Source organism: Aspergillus ibericus, assembly GCF_003184845.1.
Source record: "Aspergillus ibericus CBS 121593 unplaced genomic scaffold BO80scaffold_26, whole genome shotgun sequence".
In the NCBI taxonomy this organism is placed as follows: domain Eukaryota; kingdom Fungi; phylum Ascomycota; class Eurotiomycetes; order Eurotiales; family Aspergillaceae; genus Aspergillus; species Aspergillus ibericus.
In genome coordinates this window covers 433,374-453,254 of record NW_020292124.1, presented here as the reverse complement: position 1 = coordinate 453,254, position 19,881 = coordinate 433,374, and the positions used below count along the sequence as shown (strand labels likewise).

At 43.1% G+C, this 19,881-nt stretch overlaps 5 protein-coding genes and 4 non-coding genes across 9 annotated transcripts; 3 read left to right on the top strand and 6 right to left on the bottom strand.

Moving 5' to 3' along the window:
- Window positions 1–14: 14 nt before the first annotated feature.
- On the bottom strand, window positions 15–632 carry BO80DRAFT_446219 (uncharacterized protein; the record flags this gene model as incomplete). Its single annotated transcript, XM_025721545.1, has 1 exon — window positions 15–632. One exon carries the CDS (start codon window positions 630–632, stop codon window positions 15–17), a length of 618 nt encoding a protein of 205 aa, XP_025574222.1.
- Window positions 633–1,062: 430 nt separating this feature from the next.
- BO80DRAFT_t198 lies at window positions 1,063–1,134 on the top strand. The gene has a single exon. It is a non-coding gene; the product is annotated as a tRNA-Arg (tRNA).
- Window positions 1,135–1,705: 571 nt separating this feature from the next.
- On the top strand, window positions 1,706–3,079 carry BO80DRAFT_409698 (zinc-dependent alcohol dehydrogenase family protein). Its single transcript, XM_025717892.1, has 3 exons — window positions 1,706–2,366; window positions 2,414–2,771; window positions 2,816–3,079. Exons 1-3 carry the CDS (start codon window positions 1,850–1,852, stop codon window positions 2,988–2,990), a joined length of 1,050 nt encoding a protein of 349 aa, XP_025574221.1. The 5' UTR covers window positions 1,706–1,849; the 3' UTR covers window positions 2,991–3,079.
- Window positions 3,080–3,789: 710 nt separating this feature from the next.
- On the bottom strand, window positions 3,790–3,861 carry BO80DRAFT_t197. Its single transcript has one exon. It is a non-coding gene; the product is annotated as a tRNA-Arg (tRNA).
- A 6,109-nt stretch (window positions 3,862–9,970) lies between these two features.
- On the bottom strand, window positions 9,971–10,042 carry BO80DRAFT_t196. Its single transcript has one exon. It is a non-coding gene; the product is annotated as a tRNA-Arg (tRNA).
- Window positions 10,043–10,859: 817 nt separating this feature from the next.
- On the bottom strand, window positions 10,860–10,943 carry BO80DRAFT_t195. The gene has a single exon. It is a non-coding gene; the product is annotated as a tRNA-His (tRNA).
- Window positions 10,944–11,151: 208 nt separating this feature from the next.
- On the bottom strand, window positions 11,152–13,083 carry BO80DRAFT_435857 (MFS transporter; the record flags this gene model as incomplete). Its single annotated transcript, XM_025720928.1, has 3 exons — window positions 11,152–11,455; window positions 11,492–12,610; window positions 12,662–13,083. The coding sequence occupies 3 exons, from the start codon at window positions 13,081–13,083 to the stop codon at window positions 11,152–11,154; spliced, it is 1,845 nt and encodes a 614-aa protein (XP_025574220.1).
- Window positions 13,084–15,053: 1,970 nt separating this feature from the next.
- BO80DRAFT_435856 (sterol desaturase family protein) lies at window positions 15,054–16,103 on the bottom strand (the record flags this gene model as incomplete). The annotated part of the gene is made up of 1 exon (XM_025720927.1): window positions 15,054–16,103. The coding sequence occupies one exon, from the start codon at window positions 16,101–16,103 to the stop codon at window positions 15,054–15,056; it is 1,050 nt and encodes a 349-aa protein (XP_025574219.1).
- A 1,744-nt stretch (window positions 16,104–17,847) lies between these two features.
- On the top strand, window positions 17,848–19,813 carry BO80DRAFT_358471 (GMC family oxidoreductase; the record flags this gene model as incomplete). Its single annotated transcript, XM_025715885.1, has 4 exons — window positions 17,848–18,251; window positions 18,295–19,171; window positions 19,217–19,718; window positions 19,767–19,813. 4 exons carry the CDS (start codon window positions 17,848–17,850, stop codon window positions 19,811–19,813), a joined length of 1,830 nt encoding a protein of 609 aa, XP_025574218.1.
- Window positions 19,814–19,881: the final 68 nt, after the last annotated feature.

The following is a 19,881-nucleotide window of genomic DNA, read 5'->3' as shown; positions in this document are numbered from 1 at the left end:
GGGGGCGCTGCTGCTCATCGAGGGCATACCACACAGTAACATTCGTACATCTCCATCCACCTTGCCAGGTCGTTCTCAAGGCTGCAGATACGCAGGACCGTCTCCATCTCGCCCAGGACCAAGAGCGCGTTGACCACCTGCAAATTGTAAAAGGCCGCGCCATTGACATCGAAGAATTGATAGCAGTGATTGCTTTGATAGCGGCGGAGAAAGGCTGAGCCCTTTCGTTCCGAGAAGGGCAAAGGGCATCCACAGGCAAAGAAACCGTCGTCGTCGCGATGGGGACACAGTCCAGCGGTCTTGTCGACCCTCCTTGCAATCGACCATCCCCGGTAGGCTTTACACCATTTGTATGCCATCGGCCGGATCCTTTCCGCAGTCCGATCATCTAGGAGCACCTCATCCGGTTGAATTGGATCGAACTTGGCTGGATACTTCTGTCGCTCGCATTTGGTGTGTTCTGCGATGTTCCGAGCAAAAGACTCGGCAAAGTAGCCGACCTCCTTCCCCTGCGCGGGCTTGAACCGAAAGTACAGATTTGAGGCCAGATCAGCGTCCGGGTATGCTGGTGATCGATGGATGAGATTGTTGGCTAGAATGTTCCAGCAGATATTGTGAGCTTGGTGAGCCATAGTTCAGACACGTATCCCTGAGCCGGGAAGGTGGCTGGGATGACTAGATCTTATGCGTTTGAAAAAATAATCGATGAAACTAAAATAATAGGATTGTCCCCCCTCAGCACGATGGTATAAGCGACAGTAGCCGCAGACCCTGTGCTTGAGATGTAGTCTGACTGCGCTGAGGGGCGGCCCAAGTTCATGACTACAGTCCTTAGCTTGGAGCTTACGGACCCGCGGTCACGCGACCGTAGGAATTCCATCCCCTTTGTATTTATCGGTTAGGAGCTGGTGGCCATAAGGCTTGATACAGCCATGTTAAACATGTTAAAAACCAGCCACGGATAGCTCTTGGTTGGTCTTTCCCCTCTTCTTGTCCTAGGCTTATTTAGGTATCAAGGTACCCCTCTAATCCAATTGTTAAGCAAAGTCCGTTCGAAATTACGGCCTTGTGGCCAAATGGTAAGGCACCGGACTCCTAATCCGGAGATTGTGGGTTCGAGCCCCATCAAGGTCGATTTTTTCCAGAACATGGACCATGTCTTTTTGTTCTCTTTTACGGTGCCCTGCCCATGGATGCTGCCCCTGGAGAAGCCGTTACCGTTTAAGCTTGTGATTGGTGTACTCCGTATATTGATTCGGATCTATACGGTAGGGCCGACTTGCGCATCCCCTCAAACTTCCGGCTGCTTTCTATCGACGTAGCAGTTTGGAGATTGCAACCTACAACTTTGCAAACATGTCAGGACGCACTCGCGCCCTCAAGGACTTGCGACTACTTGGATACTAGATGCTGTCCATGTTCCAATCTTTTCGGTCTACGGAGTAACGGAGACCAATACCTACTCTAGTGGCAGTAAAATGACGACAACAAGTGTTTCATACTTCTCGGTGGTCAAACAGTAGAAATAACCCATGCTTTGATATTTTATCTTGCTATCTGGGAGAAGTTGACTGTGAATGTACGGTTCCGGATTTATATCCGGAATGACGTCTGTCGGGATGTCGGGATGTCGACAACACCCCGCTCATACTGTCGGGTTCCCTACCCGATGATCTTCAGGAACGACCAGGAGAGATGCTATTTTAAAGGGCGTATGTCCATTCCAGCCAACAGGCTACTTGAGGCAAGGGAAATAGTTGCTTAGACCCAGTCCTGCGTTATCGAGGGGAAACCAACACTCACCAGACATTTGATACAAAGAAATTCCACGTCAACAGTCCAAAAGAACATGTCGAACTCAAAAGTCACGCACCGTCGTGCCTTTCGCCGCACTGATGACCATACTATAGGCACACCCAAGCTGCAGCTGATTACAGAAGCCCTCCCACTACCCCTCTCACCAACCGCCGTCCTGCTGAGGATTCACGCAGTCGCTCTCAACTATCGCGACGCCAACATAGCAAACGGGGGAAATCCCTGGCCTGTTATCCCACACGGCATTCTGTGCAATGATGCAGCAGGCGAGGTAATCGCCATCGGAGACAAGGTGACAACTTTGACGGTTGGGGACCGAGCCGCACCCATCACGGACACAGAGAACATCTCCGGGCGAGAGACCAAGCGTTCGTGGTTGGCTGCAGACGAAGACGGAGTGATGGCTGATCATATCGTATTTGATGAGCGAGTTCTGTGTAAGCTCCCTGAGTACCTGGATTGGGTGGATGCCGCCATGATTCCGTGTGCTGGGGTGACGGCATGGTCGGCGTTGAAGGGGATGCGTATTGGACAGACGGTGCTTATTCAAGGTGTGTATTCCTGTCTTTGTGGGGAGTTTGGTGCTGATGAAGGCAAGGGACGGGGGGTGTGAGTGTGTTTGCTCTCAAGCTTGCACGAGCTGCTGGTCTACGGGTGATTCTGACATCGTCGAGCGATGAGAAGCTTCATCAAATGAAGATGAAGTATCCAAGTCCGCCAATCTTGACTGTTAACTATTCTCAGATCCCTGAATGGGATCAGGAGGTGCTTAAGCTTACCGATGGTGTGGGGGTCGACATCATCGTGGAAAACGGCGGAACGGGCTCCCTGGTCAAGAGTCTGAGATGCACTCGACGAGGTGGGGTTGTCAGCCAGGTTGGCTATCTTTCGAAGCAGAATCCCGCAGACCTGCGTGAGCTGATTCCTACTCTTATTGACCGGAGAATCAACCTCAGGTGAGCATCGTCAGGTTGTTCTGGCCAGGAGCTAATGTGTATAGGGGCATCAACGCGGGTTCAAAGCATGATATGGAAGACTTTTGTGCCGCTCTGTCAGCTTCTGAAATGCCGCTTCATGATCTTATTGACAAGGTCTTCCCATTTGAGCAAGCCGAGGAGGCTGTCGAGTATGTGTGGCAGGGGAAACAGGTTGGGAAGATTGTGCTCCGGCTTTAGACAAGTATTGCAGATACCGTATCAGGCAATCGGGAGTCTAGTCTCCTATAATTTATGATTGATGGGTTCAGTTCTTGACACCTCACAAAAGACCTTGTTCATGTATGGGCTTGTCTACAGAGGTCAACAGACATCATTCACAGTATACCAGCTTGCCCTCTTTATCCCTATCCCTGGAATGAAGACTTTGACGATTTTCGGCGAATATCGGCAGATCCTCAACTTGTATTTGCCTGATAGCCTCCGGAGTGAGCAGAGGGATTGGTTTGGAGGCTGCAATCGATGACATACAATGTCCTTCCAGGCCTACGTCTTCCATGGTGTAGACACTCTCCAGGGTTGGAAACTCAGGTGCTTCTTTTCAGCGAGGAATATTTTAAAGGGGGCTCGAGCTTTATCAATCAACCGCTGAAGGAGCTTGTTATGGGGACGGGTTGCTTTGGTCGCAATCACCTAGTGGTGCCGGGAGTCCCTGGATGCGCTCGGGAGGCAGGACTTGGCTAAGCATGGAGAAAGATATTCATTAATGGAATCGAGTGCTACTGTTGGCCTAATGTTGAAATTCATCCTCGAAAAAGCATGACTATAGATGTTGGAAGTACTACTAGATGATAGGATGTGCAAATCCCATGATCAAACCAAGCCGCAGAGTGGTGAGTGGGCGAAATAACGTCATAATTTTGTCGTTTCAGGGAGAGATGAAAATAAAAACAAATTTCCGTACTATCGTTAACTGATATGCCCGGGACGCCTCTCAAAAAGGCACCGGTGGTGAGGGTAAAAAAAGAAAAATACAAAGCGATCCACATGGGGCTCGAACCCACAATCTCCGGATTAGGAGTCCGATGCCTTACCATTTGGCCAATGGACCGTTGTTCATGAGTATGGTTTTGAAATAATGGTACATATACCTATGGTATGGTAATGCAGCAAAACGAGGTGATACCATCGATTGCCACGAAGCGGAGAAGCACATGCGTATATATAATAGTTTGCCACATCTTAGACACTAAGGAACATAATGTAATGAAAGAACTTCTAACTTAGTAGGATATATTAATGGCTAATACTAGATACTAATATATCCTATCCCAGGTAATGAGGATACCTCATCTCCCAAATCTATAGATCGACCGAGCTAATCTAATCTTCGCGCGCAAGTATAGCTTATGTTGTGAGCTACAGCTCAGGGAGTTGAAGATGTTGGTTGTATTCGCTATCTAGGCTACGGCTGGAAAGAAGAAGAAGAGCGCCTTAGTAGTAGCTAACATGATCAGAACATATAATCCTTACTTATAAGCTAACCAGACACCTTAATATAGTTCTCTAGGTGAGAAAGGGTCCGTATTAGATTAAATATAAAGCTAAAGTAAATACCTAAATAAGAAATTATTATTATTATATTAAGTATTCTTACCTATTACGGTAGTTCCTAATCCCTTAGTTATAAAATACCATTTTATTTCTAGTAGATCTTTAAAAGTGATGAATGCCTCCGGATCTAATAACTTAGTAAAACTATTTATAGGATTAGCTGCTCTGGATATGTAGATTATCTTAATTAAATTTTTTTTAATAAGATCCGCGATAAATAGAAAATAATTATCTAGCTATTTTATAGATCTTATATAAATATTATAGTTTAATATTCTTAATAAATTAGCTGTGTTACTAAACACGGATATCTTATTATTATTTAATATTTTTAAATTAAATATAAAAATTAGTTTCTTGATATATAGAATCTTTTTTATAGTTAAATCATACGCGTAATATTTAGTAATAGTAAATAAGAATATCATAATACCTTATTTACTTAAAGTCTATAAGATTAAGCTGCTAATGTAGAATATAATATAATCTTTAATAGATTTATTATTTTTATAATTTATATAGACTGTATTTATGTAAATCTCAATCTTCTTTATATAATTTATAATAAGTATGATATTAAGATTAGATAATTTCTTTATATAATAATATATTAATTTTATTGTTTTGGAATCGGCGAGCGTAGAAAAGTATATATAATATTATAAATAGAAGATAATTTAGTGTAAATTAAAGTATAATTTAATAATTAATTAATTTAAATATCTAATAAGTTATTAATATTCAGTAGTATTAATATTTTTATAAATTATATTAGTCTAATTAGCCTTGCTATAGGCCGGAGTTATTAAAAAATAAATATATAAATAATTTTTTATACTTATTATAATTAAAAACTCTTTTATATATATAAACTAAGATAGTAATATTAATTTTTTTTTATAGTTACGCGAGATATTATAGTTAAGAAATATCTTAAACTTACTTAAATTTTTTAAATTAAATACTTAATTTAAATATTATTTAATTATTATGAGATTATTCTTACTGGGGCCTACGGTAATTAAATTATTAATATATATAATAAATAAAATATTATTATTTTTATAAATATAAGGGTTCTCTAGCATAGTCTCGAAGCTTATTTTGAGTAATTTATTAGTAAATATATAATATTAAAATAATATAATTTAATAAAAATTATATAATATTTATTTTAATTCGCAGACGTGGTCCTCCGGATTTTTATAATATTTAATTAATTATTTTATAAATATTTACCTATCTTTAATTTATATATGTAGATAGGTGGAGATAATATTCTACTATTTTTAAATAAAATTCTTAATTATTATAGTAGTAAGAAATAGTTTAAAAACTATTTTACTTACTATAGATATAAAAGATTTATTATAATCTTTACTAAATATTTAATGGTTATTATATATAATCTATTATATATAAAATTAGATGATAAAACCCTTAGTATTAATCTTAAAATTAAATATTTATTTTTTTAAAATTATTTAAATATTTGCTAACTTTTTTACAATATTATATATTTCTATTTTTTTAATTTTATTAATCTGTATATCTATCACCTATTTCTAGTATAGTATTAAGAGGGACTTTATTATTTTAGTATAGATAAAAAAAACTATAATCTCATAGTACTTAAGTCTTAGTAAAGTAGCTTTATAATTAATAATAATAAATTATTTATAGCCGTACTATTAGAGTGTCTTATTTTTAGTAGTATATTTTAATTATCTTAGAATTGTAAGTTTTTCTAGAATAAAGATTATATTTAATTAAAAATTTTATTTCTTATATTTAATAAAGATAGATTTATATTCATAAGAATTTTTAATTAAGTATAGGATCTTTTTCTTAATAAATTCTATAGAAATAGAAATTATTATTACTTTACCAGTAATAATATTATCAGTAACTTAATTAATAGAAATAAAAAATTTTATATTATTTAATAATTTTTAATATAGAAAAGTATTATTAAATCTCGCAGATTCTTCTAATTCTGGAGTAATTAAACTACTAAAATTAAATCTAATAATAGTTTTAATAAAATTTTTATAGTTATTTTTATATATTTTATTTTCATGAAAAGTAATATTTTAGGAATATTTAATCTTATTAGATTCAGGCATCTAAATATAATATATATAATTATTATCTCTATTAAAGCTGATAAGATAATTAATTATAGTTTATAATTTTATTTTTCTAGATATAATACAATTCTTAGTAGGAATATAGACATACAAACAGTATTTAAAGATATATAAAAAATTAAATAAAGTATCTAGATTTAGAAAATTATAAAATAACTAGTATTAGTATATAAAGGTCTTCTTAATATTACTTTTAGCTGGTATTAAATAATTTAAAATCTATATAATTATTTAAATAGTATAGGGCTAGAGATGTCCTAGTAATCTAGAATTAATTATTATAATTTTATTTATTTAATTAATTAGGCCGCTATATCTTTCTAAAAAATTATTAGTTTTAGAAGTATAAGATAGTGATAAAATTATATAAATTCTATAATTTTTATAGGTGGCCTATTTTTTAAAGTAGTTAAATTTTTTATTATTATTAAAATATCACGCTGCTATATAATAACTAACTATATTCTTATATTTAGAGTTTATTTTTATAAGTTTTATTAAAGTATTGCTCTTGTGTTTTAATAAAATAATATAAATTAAATAAATAGTATTATTAATTATAATTAAAAAGTAATTATAATTTTTATAGCTAACAAGGCTTACTTTCTAGATATCTATATACTAGAGTTCTATAGGATCTTTAGTCTTTGGAATAAGAATCCATGAGATTAATTATTTAGTTTTATTAAAATAGCATGCTTCGTAATATATATTATTATAATATTTAACTTTAATTTAATGAGAATATGTGGTTAAAGTAATATATTAAAATCTTATATAACTATATTAATAATATAATAGAAAAAGATTTATAATAGTTATAGCAATCCCAGAATCTGTTAATATAATAAAGGATATATTTTTTATAACTTTTATATAATTAATAATTTTATTATTTTAAATCTTCTGTAGGGTATAATCTTTATTAATTTTATAAATTTTAAAATTTAATTAGAGCTGTTACACAGATAGTAATCTATAAAATAAGAAAAATTAATAATATATTATAATATTTAATATTATAATATTACTATTTATTTTAATAAAAATAGTTATATAATTTATTATTTTAATAATTATTATTTCCCTGTCTAAGATACTATATATATAATAATCTTATAATTTTAATTTATAAAAATTAGTAAGCGTAGTATAGTCTAAAATAAAATATTAAAAGCTATTAATATTATAAATCTAATATAATAATAAATTATTAAATAGCTAGATTGCTATACTGCTGAAATTTATACTAAAAATATTATTATTAAAATTAATATTTAACTTTATATTAAAGATTATATAGACTTTAATTACTAATTCTAATATTTTTAAAGACGTAGTCTCCTTTACCAGTATTACTAATTTTAATAATTTTAACTTCTTTTTAAAGATATAGAATTAAATATTATTATAAAAAGAAATTTAATTTACTAATTAAATATTAAAAGTGAGATACTAATATTTAAAAATAATATAACTATAGTTTCTATAATAGATATATATATTATTAATATACCCGGGTATTTAGTCTCTTATTTTAATTAAGTATTTCTTTATTAATATTTTTTTTCTTAGGAAGATATACTTCTTTTAACCAGATTCTTTTCTTTTAGAAGTATCTAATGTAATAGATTAAATAAAAATTTTAAATTTTATAATAAATACTATTATATTTATTTAATTTAATTTATTTTTTTTTCTGTAGCATTCCTGTAGTAATTAAAAAATTATAATTTTATAAATATTTTAACTATATTATTAGATAGGTTAAATTTTACATTAGTAGTCTAATTTAAAAAATCTAATTTAACTTACTAAAATAAAAAAAGTAGAAAGTAATATAGTATTAAGATATAATCTAGCTACTTAATTACTGTATATACTATTTTAAATTTATTAATAAATTATAATATTATAAAGAAATCAGATTATTTCTTCTATATAAAATCTATAAATATTATCTAATAAAGAATATAGCCGTAGTCTAAAATAATCTAGTAAATAATTTTAAAAGCTTTATCTATATAATTTTTAATATTATTTAAGGCTATAAACTTCTACAGAACATCTTTTGATAGTTGGTTAATAAATTATATTTAAAGATTAATTAAAATAATATATTAAAGAGTATATTTTTCACTTATTTATACAGATTTAATAAGATTCTTATTAATTAGATCTTATAATTTTATATTTTTTAATAATTAATTAATCCTGAAGGTCCAGGTTATGTAATTAATATATTTTTTTAATAATTCTAGAATACTATCAAGACTTTCTAGCAGCTTTATTAATATATAATCTACTTATATAATTAGAATAATTATTATTATATTATCTTTAGTAATATATATAAATAATACTAATTCTTTTTTAATAGCTATTTCTACGGGACCAGCGTGGACCTAATTCTTAATTTAACTAGTTAAATAATACTATTAAACTGTACCGGGCCTTAGTAAGTAGGAATTATATGGTTTATAGATTTATAAAATAGTAATAAGTAGTAAGATTAGTAATCTTCAGGAGTAATCATAGTTATTTAATATATAATAGGAATTATTATACTGAGGGGTCCTCTAGGATATACTATACGTATAAATGATTAAAAAAAATACTTAAAATGATGAAAAATAATATAAAATTAATGTCAAAGTATATATGCCTGGGCTTATAATCTGTTATAAGCTATAGCTCAGGGAGTTGAAGATATTAGTTATATTCGCTATCTAGACTACAGCCGGAAAGAAGAAGAAGAGCGCCTTGGTAGTGGCCAACGTGATCAGAATACGTGATCCTCGCCTACAAGCCAACCAGGCACCTCAACAGCTTATTTGACTTCGCTGCAGAATGTCTCCGTGTTTCAGACCTTGGTGTCCTTCACACCTTCACGCATGTCTTCCTCCTGGATTGTTGCACGTTCAGGCTTTCTAGGGGGCTTCGTCACCTCAAGCATGTCCCAAAAAAAAGCCACATTCACAAAGGCCTTCGTCAAGCTCCTTCTAGATACGCCTGCCAAGCATCTCAAGACACCGTACATGAATCATTCTAGACCGTGGATCTATCTAGAAGCCCAGTCCGCAGTACCGAGATTATCTCTCTCTTTAAGAGCCCTTGGTCTGGCGGAAGCGATGAGCGTTGGCAACATGTAGATCAACTCATGTAGGGGGGCTCGCTATCCGATCCCCCAATCGGTTTTCTAAGTGATAGAGTCGGCTACTCCTAGCTTGCCTGACCTTGCCATGGTTTCCAGTCCTGGATTTGGGTGTGGCTGACGGTCGTTACTGCACAGAGATAATGGAGCAAGTACATGGTTGTAGCCTGCATCAAAAGTAAAGATAGTAAGCAGCCGGGGTCAGGGCCGTCACGCCCGCTAACCTCATAGGCTAGCTCGTTTCCCCGCCCTGCAGCTCCACTCTACCACCACACTCACCAAAAAAAAAATCAAAAAGATATCGACCGAGGCGTGACTCGAACACGCAATCCCTAGTACCGGAAACTAATGCCTTACCATTAGGCCACCCGGCCGTTGTTGAAGCTAACCCGAGCAATTTGGTATATACCCAGCGCACACTCTTTTGTCCAGGTTTGCTGGGTCAGGGAATACATGATTTCCTATGCAATGGGTCGGCTATTTGGAGAAAGCTTTTGGTGTGGACTAGTAAGTCAATCGGAAAGGCAAATTAAATTCCAGAGACTTGCTATTTGAGGTAAATTTTTCGAGGTGGCTACTGTATATTTACGGACATCATAGTGGAGCTGTAGGGTAGAAATATATATCTCTCCCCATGGGATCAAGTACTTTCACAGTGATAGCTACAATGGAGAGTTCAAATTAGAGTAGGGCACTTGATTCATACCAACAAACTATAAACCGAGAGATAGTTTATCCTACACCCACAATGGCTATAACCTGGCCTCCAGCCATCACATGACGCCACTGCATGCAGGTGAAAGACCCTGTTGAGCAGCCCATAAGCAATCCGCATCCCGGGCCTAGTGGCCCAGATTTCTAACCCAGCGGCAGCAGGGACCTCGCCCTCTTCACCAACAGGAGACTCTAGAAGCATACCTAAGCTATTCAATTCCCCAGGAGCGTCCCAGCCTATAACAAAAGTCATTGGGTTCAATGAGCCGATCATTTCTTATTTCGATTCTTACTGTCAAGGACGAGATTACACACAGTATCTCATCTTATCAAAGAAGCTTATCTCCACCAGGTTCCTCCGATCGCAACTAGTACACACGATCCGGACCCAATGGGGAAAGAAATGAAAGGGAACAGCCTGACTGGTTGAAATAAAGGAGTAAAAGCAAAAATGTAATCAAGCACAAACGCCAATTTTGGCGCTGCTGGGAATCGAACCCAGGTCGAAACGGCGCTGCGGAAAACCACAACGTTTCATGATGACCACTACACTACAGCACCTTGATTACATAAAGCGGGTGCCGTATTTATATCCATTAAGCGGAATAGGTGACACGTCAGAAACCCGACCCTTGCAGGAGACTGATTCAACGACACTCAACATAAACAACAGTCTAGCTTCTGGTGGTACATAACACTCCGACAATCAACATTATCATTATTACATACGGGGTATAACGTCATCTCTTTCACCACTATATAAACACTTTTATGAGCGATTAGCCTCCAGAATTCCGTTCTCCTCCTCAACTCCGTCATCAGCGGCGTGCGATTCGGCCACCTTTTCATAGAAAGGGGCGAACTTGCTTCGCTTTCTCAGACTCTTTCCAAAAAACCAGAAACAAACGGGGATAGGGACCAATACAGCGGCCACGCATCCCAGCAGCGTAGCGGCCCATTGGATACCCATGTTGTCGAACATCTGACGCGAGAAGAGGGGGAAGCTGGCGGCCACTAGGGAACGGCAGAAGGTGTTGGCCGCGATGGCGGATGCGGCACTAGATCCGTTAGCACTGAGTGATGAACTAGGATAGGAACCGGAAACTTACAACATCAGGTACGTGTCGATCAGATAGTTGAACAACTGGATGAAGATGATCAACAGGCCGAACCCAGTGAACAGTCCACTCAGCGTGGGGACAATCCATGGGATGCTCTTCGTGTGACCGGTCCAGCCGAACCAGAATAGACCGGCAGCGAAGAGAGCACCGCCGACGATCACAGGGGGAAGACGCCACTCCGGCACGGGAATACCGCCGTTCTTTTCCAGCTTCTTGTTGTATCCCCGGCTGTCGAGCACGATGTACGTCGCCGCAATGACCAGTCCGACGACCATGCCAAACAAAGTCAGCCCACCGATACCCGCGGACATGCCGTACACACCCTGGAAGACGAGAGTGTATGCCGTGAGGAAGCAGTACAGCAAGCCATAGATGAAGCTGAGATAGATGGTCACCGCGAGGATCAACGGCTCTCCGATCAGCAACCGAATGGGGCGGGAGAAGTTGTTGACCACCAACTCTCGCAAGTCGACTTCGATTTCCTCCTGTTTCGCGTGTATACCCCAGTTCTTGGTGCGACGGCGCAGCTCCGCGGCCTTGGAGACCAGAATGACTGGCGGATAGGATTCCTTCAGGAAAAATGTGTTCATCACGAATGCAGCATAACCCATGAATGCGGGAATATATGCAGTCCAGCGCCAGCCCAGGTACGACGAGTTGATGAAACCTCCGATAAACGGTGCCAGGAGCGGTCCCAGGAACACAGTGCTAGCGAACATGGCAATGGCGACACCACGAGTGCGGTTGTTGTAGATATCGGAGAAGATAGCCGCCACAACAGCCAGCGGACAACTGCCGAAAACACCGCAGAAGAAGCGACAGATCATGATCGTCTGCAGATCCTTGGCGACAGCGACGGCGGTGTTGAAGATTCCGAATCCCAACATGGCCACGACGATAGGGGGCTTACGGCCCTTGAGCTCGGACAGGGGCGCCCAGACTAACGGACCGGATGCATAACCACAAATATACAGCGAACTGGAGAGCGTGGCCACTTCGATGCCGACACCGAACACCCTTGCAACATTGGTGGTCGAGGAGCTGAAGATGGCCGAATCGAAGGTACTGCAGATACTGGTGAAGGCCAGCATGGCGCTGATGTACAACCTAGCGAAAAGTCAGTAACTGCCACCGTTTTCTTCCAAAGCAAAGACGTACTTGGTCGATAACGCCCAATTCTGGGGATATAGGGGGTCTTCTGGTCCGTCGAACTCGACGACATAATCCTCACGATCCGGTAGAGGCGGCGGGTACTCCTTGTTGGCACCCATGCGAGGCAATGGTGCGCGGGAGGCGCGCGACTTGACACTCTCACCCACGGTCATCGCATGTTGAAGGCGTTGAGTTTCGATCCGGCTCAGGGCATGGGAGGTACTCGTGCGATGGCGCTCGAGGTCGACCTCGGTGGTTCGCGACTGGAGGGTGTGCAGCTGAGGATTGTATTCATCGATGGAACTGCTGTAACCGGTCGATCCAGTGGTCCCTGACGAGGAGGGCCGTCCAGGGCCCTCCTCCTTCTCAAGAGCATGAGACCGAGCATCGGTCTCAGCCAGCTCGAGTCCCTCGTCGACGCGGTTCATGATGGTCGACAGGGGAAGTCTGGTCTGGTAGGGCCAGGGACAACAATTTTTGTTTGCGCAGCGACCGAAAGGGACAGGAACCACATCGATGGGGGTCTAGGCTGGATAATAAACGAAAACAGCAGCTTGCCTCCACCAGGGTGGCCCCAGGCCAGCATCCGATTTATCCGTCCTGCACTCGGGAGACCCACCGCGAACGGCTGCCATTCCTCATGCCGATTGCCGAGTTGATCGACGTATCCGACGGTGTAGGTGCACACTGCAGCTGTGATGATAATGTGATAGCCATCGAGGTTTGGCTATGAGTGCTATCAAAAGGGATCTTGTTGATTCTCCTAATATTGCTGTCGTTGTCGAGGTAGTCTGATTGTTGCCTCAGGCTGCCGACTGCAGAGCCTCGGGGCCAAGGCCGGGATTGACTCCGCCATGACGTCATAGACACGAGGCATTAGTCATGCAGGCAATTTCCCTGCAAAATTTGCGACTATCCGCCACTAGGCTGACGGCCCAATGGTCCGTCGCCTAACCAGCTGATGCCCCTGTTTATCTTTGCACTGCGTACGGAGTATTCAGGGGACTGTTCACCGTGAAGGGCAATGGCCATCTTGTCGATATCTGCTTAACTTCATGCTGCTGCAGTGCTACTATTGCTAGAAGTATCCTTGTCTGTTGGACCCAGACTTCTAGGCTAATCTCTTGCCCGCTAGTCTGTCTGGATATCTGGCCAAGACCTGCGCCAGGCACCGATTTCTAGTGGGACACTATCCAATTCCCCCGTCGCACTATCTGAGTCTCGGCTTGTCCAGGTCCGCACGGTGACCGTATTGATGTCTGACCGATTCCAAATTCCGAAACCAGTTCCGTGGCTCCATGTCGGAAGCTGTCTCGCGTGACTAGTATCAACACCGTCATGCATATCAAATAGTCAGCCACGCAGTTCGTTCTAATTTAAGCAGCTGCACCACGGAACAGCCTCGGAATTAGGAATCAGTCAGACATCAACAGTCAATACGACATGCGGACGCCGAACAGGCCGAGACCGAAGATAGTGGACTCCGGGGATGTCTGACAGCTGACCCGACACCAAGCGCAGGATCCTGTAACCTGTCACCCGGCAACAACCACTTCAAATGAACAAAATATGTAGACTCCACGACGCATAACCGAAACACATCCATCATCCTTCAAGCGGGTCCCGGGATTTCCGCTAGGTGGGCTCTTCGATCTGGTCAGTGGTCATAGGTCACTCCAGTATCTCTGACACGCGCAGATAAGGGTTGCCGTTGCCGTCCGAGCCGGTGATGGATCGATCGACCGGAGCGGATGGCTGCGTCGCGTGAGCCTTGACCGCTAGATACGATATGATCCATATGCGCTATGAACTGTGACCCGGGGACCCCCCCCTATCATACCCCGTGCTACGGAGTACTCCGTATACTTTCTTGACCCGCCTTCTCCAATTTGGGGGTGGAGGTGGAGCTGCTACTGAGTGGTGGTGCTTTGTTTGCGTTCACGATGGGCGGATCCAATACCGTCAAGTGGCTAATTCTATCAGTCCGTGTTGGAATGGCTGGGGTTCTTGTTTAGTGCATTAGTTCTAACACACTACGTAGGTAGTAGTAATATCTAGAAGATACTCGAAGGTGGCTGATCGGCGATCATCAGCCATCAGTCATCTGCGAAATGCGGGGCGTCATAATCCCTGGTTCTAATGCAGGTTATTATTGGCATAATGATTACGATTATTCTGTGCAAGCCTGACTTACTTTGCTTATACTCGACTTTTGAAGATGTAAACATGATACAGTGTATTGTTAACCAGAACAAAGCTTATTCCTATTGATTACTCCCTGACCTATACCCATCTCGTTAATTACATACATAGTATACACGCCCTACTCCAGCAACCAATCAATACTAACAAAGACAACCAAACCCCGATACAACAATCACCTCCTCCGCATCCCAGCCTAAAAAACAGGCATCACCAGCTGATTTTCATAATCCACATTATCCGGCACACTCTCAATTCTCTCGCGACAGGTGCCGAAAATCCGATCCCAGAGACGAGTCTGCTTTCCATAGTTATGACTCTTCTTCCACCCCTTCCGATGATGCAAATCGTGGTCTTCGACGACCAATTCCGCACTGAACAACTTCAATAACCAGTTCAGTGTCGATGGCGGAGAAGCATGCATCCGGAGTCCACTGTGTCCTGCTAGCTCGGCGAACATGACATATTGGTGACAGATCCACCATTCGTAGAATCCCATCGGGAGACCCATGAGGCGGAGGCTGATGTATGTGAGGAGGGGGATGCCGGCGATGTCGAAGATTTCTTGCTCGGTGTCGGCGTAGAGGGTCAAAAGAGGGTTGGGGTGTTTGGTGAGGTGATGCGTGCGGTGGTATTTCCAGAGACTGCCCACGTCGTGCATCAAGCGATGGTACCAGTAGAACCAGAAGTCGAGGATAATTCCGTACAGACCGATTTCGAGGGGCAGCCAGGCCCAGCTCATTCCTGCGGGGGTCTGCGCGGTGCGGTAGCTGAGGAAGACGGTCATGATGGGGCGGAAGGTGGAGGTGGACATGAGGGAGCGAACGACTTTGGAGACGCCAACGTCTGGCACACCGTCTCGTTCGTGTTGATCGCCGTCGAGGAAGCCGATGATGTGGCCCATGCGGCGCATGACGTGTAACTCGTGGATGGCGATGAGCTTGAAGGCGAAGGAGTAGAAGAAGACGGCGGCGATGGGGCCGAGGTTCTGCCCGGTATAGGTGACGTAGGCTTGGTGGAGGGCTAAGGGTATGAAGGCGTGGTAGAGGACCCAGCGGTGTTGGGACCATTGGCCCATGTAGGGGATTTTGTCGGTTTTGGGGTGGACGGGGATGGGTTTATTGAGGTCGGTAGGATGGACGCCGAGGATCTCGAAGAACCAGTGAGAGATACTCCACTGGGACCGGTCCTGCCGGCGCCAGGTGGACTTCATGGAGTCTTTGGGGTTGGGGTGTGTACCGCTCATGGTGGATGGTTGTGGTTGATGATGCCCCGTGGGGAGGGAGGGATGGGTATGGCTATATAGGGCTGCATGGGCGGGAGGCGCTCGGAGAAGCAGACACTTGGGTTCGCTGCATGTGATTCAGACGCCGTAGTTCATGTGGTGTCGGGGTTTCTGATCGGGTTGGGATTTGTGGTTCGTCAGGCCGCTTAACGAGGGGAATCGCCGCGGCTTTGCAGATCCCCCGAAAAGCAGACTCTCGTTGGTTGGATGGCGGGGGAGTGCCTGACCCAACAGAAGACCCTGACACATGATGGCAGACTTGTTGGGATGAAGTGTGCCTCGGATGGTGTCGATGTTGGGATGGGTGCTTGCTTCAGACGACTGGTATAGCATATGTCTATTGACTAGGGCTCGTTGCCACGCTGTGAGCTGATGAGCTGATGGAAGGCATCTTATCTGCTGGTTGCTTTTCGGCTCGTGTAAGCCGAGATGACCGGGTCTGCTATGCATGTGTAGTACTTTACCTGTTGTTATCTGTGGCTGTAGTTATTCGCAACCAGTCTGGATGTCGGATTCTGTGTACCTCTGGTCATCGATCGGCTGCGGCTGATCTCATCCTTGGGGAAATGAGATCCGAATGCACGGGGATTATCAAAAGTCGAGGCTGGGGTGTCCAGATAATGAGGGTCGAGTGATGGACTGAAACCAAGGGGCCGATGGCTTGGGGGGGCGTTCTCGCGACCCTTTCCGCATTGGGAAATCCGTGCAGGTCGGGATTGGCAGCCGCCCCTCTAAGGCAATCCGGGGATAGCCTCACTTCACTCAAGGTCTTTTAGCCTGAACAGTGGAAGATGTGAGATAAGAGTGGAATCTCACACCATGGCTTATGCATAAATAGAGCTGCAGAGCCCGCACCAAGATTCCGATTGACTACGATATTGCTTCTCACCCGGTATCTTAGCTGAACGAACTACAGTGCTAACCGAATGATGATCATTTAACTGAGTCTCGATACTCATGGTACTGCTATCCAGACAGCATCAAGATTATGACCTGAATGCGCGAATTGTTCTGCAAGCTCCACGGAGTAGGATCATGTCCAAATATTTGTTCAGTCGGGTTGTGCCCTGTAATCTACCCTATATCTAGACATGAGTACAGTATCCGCTGGACATGGGATCGTGGACGATCCTCATCTCAGAAGACAGGCAGGCCACCAGATAATGGCCAGCGCAGGCGGTACGCATGCTGGCCGTTTGAAGCCCTAACGTGCGGGAGTCACCAGTCATCACAAACAATGCACCAAATACTTTGTCCCTCAAAGCAACCAACATTAACTTCGACCAACGGGTCTGTGTTCTATTTATTGCTGGGGCAGCCATGTGGGCGACCCAAATTTGCGCCGCCGCCCGATTATTGAGGCCGCCATGCCTTAAACTCGCCCATCTCCGACCGGTAATCCCCACTTCCTCCCATGGCCGTTTCACCCTGCCCCATACTAGCACCACGAACTCTACGTCCGTGTCGCTCATCATGGTTTTGAGCATCAATCATGATAGGGGTCGAGCATCTGAAACCTAGTCCCATCGCAGGGAGCTCCGTGGTCGGCCATGGGGTGAAAGTATGTGGCATATATAACCCCTGAGTCCGGGTGAGCGATGTCTGCCATCGCGAGGCGCGTCATTCTTTTGCGTCACAAGTCATTCTTTCCATACGCTCATTGTAAGTCCTGTTCAAGTTTGATGAAATCCGTCTGACCGTCTAGATGATACGTCGTGTTCTTCTGTCGCTCGCTTTGCAGTGCATGGTCACCGGGACCATTGCCGACACTCTTTCAAACCACGAACGTGGCCTATTTGACTCCAATCCCGATTTCGATTATGTGGTAGTGGGTGGTGGCACTGGCGGAAATACCATTGCCACTCGACTGGCGCAGAAGAATTTCAAGGTCGCTGTGATCGAGGCTGGCGGATCGTATGAGCTCGAGTCGGTGGCCGAGGTGCCCGCGGCGGACGTGCTCCCAGTCGGATCCGATCCTAAAACATCGGCTGCTCATGACTGGGGATTCGTGGCTGAAGATGTGCCGGGCGCGAATGGCCGGTCCATTCACTATGCCCGAGGGAAGTGCTGGGGTGGTAGCTCTGCAATGAACTTTATGATTTACCAACGGTATGTCTTCACCTACTAAGGTGTGACGTTGCTAATGAAACAGGCCTACCATCGAGTCCATGGAGCAATGGGCCAATGCCGTCAACGATAGCAGCTATGCCTTCGATCAGGTGCTCCCATACTACAAGAACAGTGTCAAGTTCACGCCCCCAAACACCCAAGTTCGGGCCAAGAATGCGTCCGCTTCCTACGATGCCAGTGCGTATGAATCTACTGGCGGTCCGCTGAAAGTGTCCTACGCGAACTACGCGATGCCCTTTTCGACGTGGATGGACCTTGGTATGAAGGAAATCGGAATTAAGGAGGCAGAAGACTTCAACCTAGGCTCGCTGATGGGTGGCCAGTTCTGCGCGTCAACCATCGACCCCAGCAGCGAGTTGCGGAGTAGTTCCGAGGCGTCGTTCCTAGCCAACAAGCCCTCCACCCTGACTACGTATTCCAACACGCTGGCGAAGAAGATCCTCTTCAACAACCAGAAGCAGGCCACCGGTGTGCAGGTCAAGGGCCCCATGGGCAACATCTACACCATCAAAGCGAACCGGGAAGTCATCGTCTCTGCCGGTGTCTTTCAATCTCCCCAGCTGCTCATGGTGTCTGGAATTGGTCCGCAAGACCAACTTGAAGAGCACGGTATCAGCATCATCTCCAACCTTCCTGGCGTCGGTCAGAACATGTGGGATCACCCGTTCTTTGCGCCGTCGTACCGGGTCAATGTGCAGACCTTCACTGCCATCGCCACGGATCTCCTGGGCATCATTGGACAGTTCCTCAACATGGTTGCGATGCGCACAGGACCACTTACCAACCCAATCGCCGATTACTTGGCCTGGGAGAAGATTCCGGCGAGCCTGCGGTCAGCATTCAGCAGCCAGACTACGAAGCAGCTGGCCACTTTTCCCAGTGACTGGCCCGAAGCGGAGGTATGAACAGTACATCAGGTTATAGATCGCGCTAACCAGGTGCAGTATATCTCCGGAGCCGGGTACATTGGCAACCTGTCCAACCTGCTCACCACTCAGCCCAAAGACGGCTATCAATATGCGTCAATGCTCGCGGTGCTCATCACCCCTACCTCCCGAGGCAACATCACCCTGCGCTCTGCCGATACCTCCGATCTGCCCGTCATCAACCCCAACTGGCTGGACACTCAGGCGGACCAGGAAGTTGCCATTGCCATGTTCAAGCGCGTCCGCGCGGCCTTTCAGAGTCAGGCGATGGCGCCGGTCATCATTGGCCAGGAATACTTCCCGGGTGTTCAGGTGCAGTCCGACGAGCAGATCCTGCAGTGGATCAAGGACAATGTGATGACCCTGTGGCATGCCTCTTGCACCTGCAAGATGGGCACGTCTGATGACGAGATGGCGGTGGTGGATAGCCAGGCTCGTGTCTATGGAGTCCGGGGTGTGCGGGTCGTGGACGCCTCTGCGTTTCCGTTCTTGCCCCCTGGACATCCTCAATCGACAGTTTGTGAGTGTTCTCCTTCCACAAGATGATGATCTATTCTAACAGTCACAGATATGCTGGCGGAGAAGATCGCCAATGAGATCATCAATGGGGCGTAAGCCACCTTATATACAATACCCTTGTACAACACATCTATATAATGAGAGAATAAGATACTAGCCCAAGT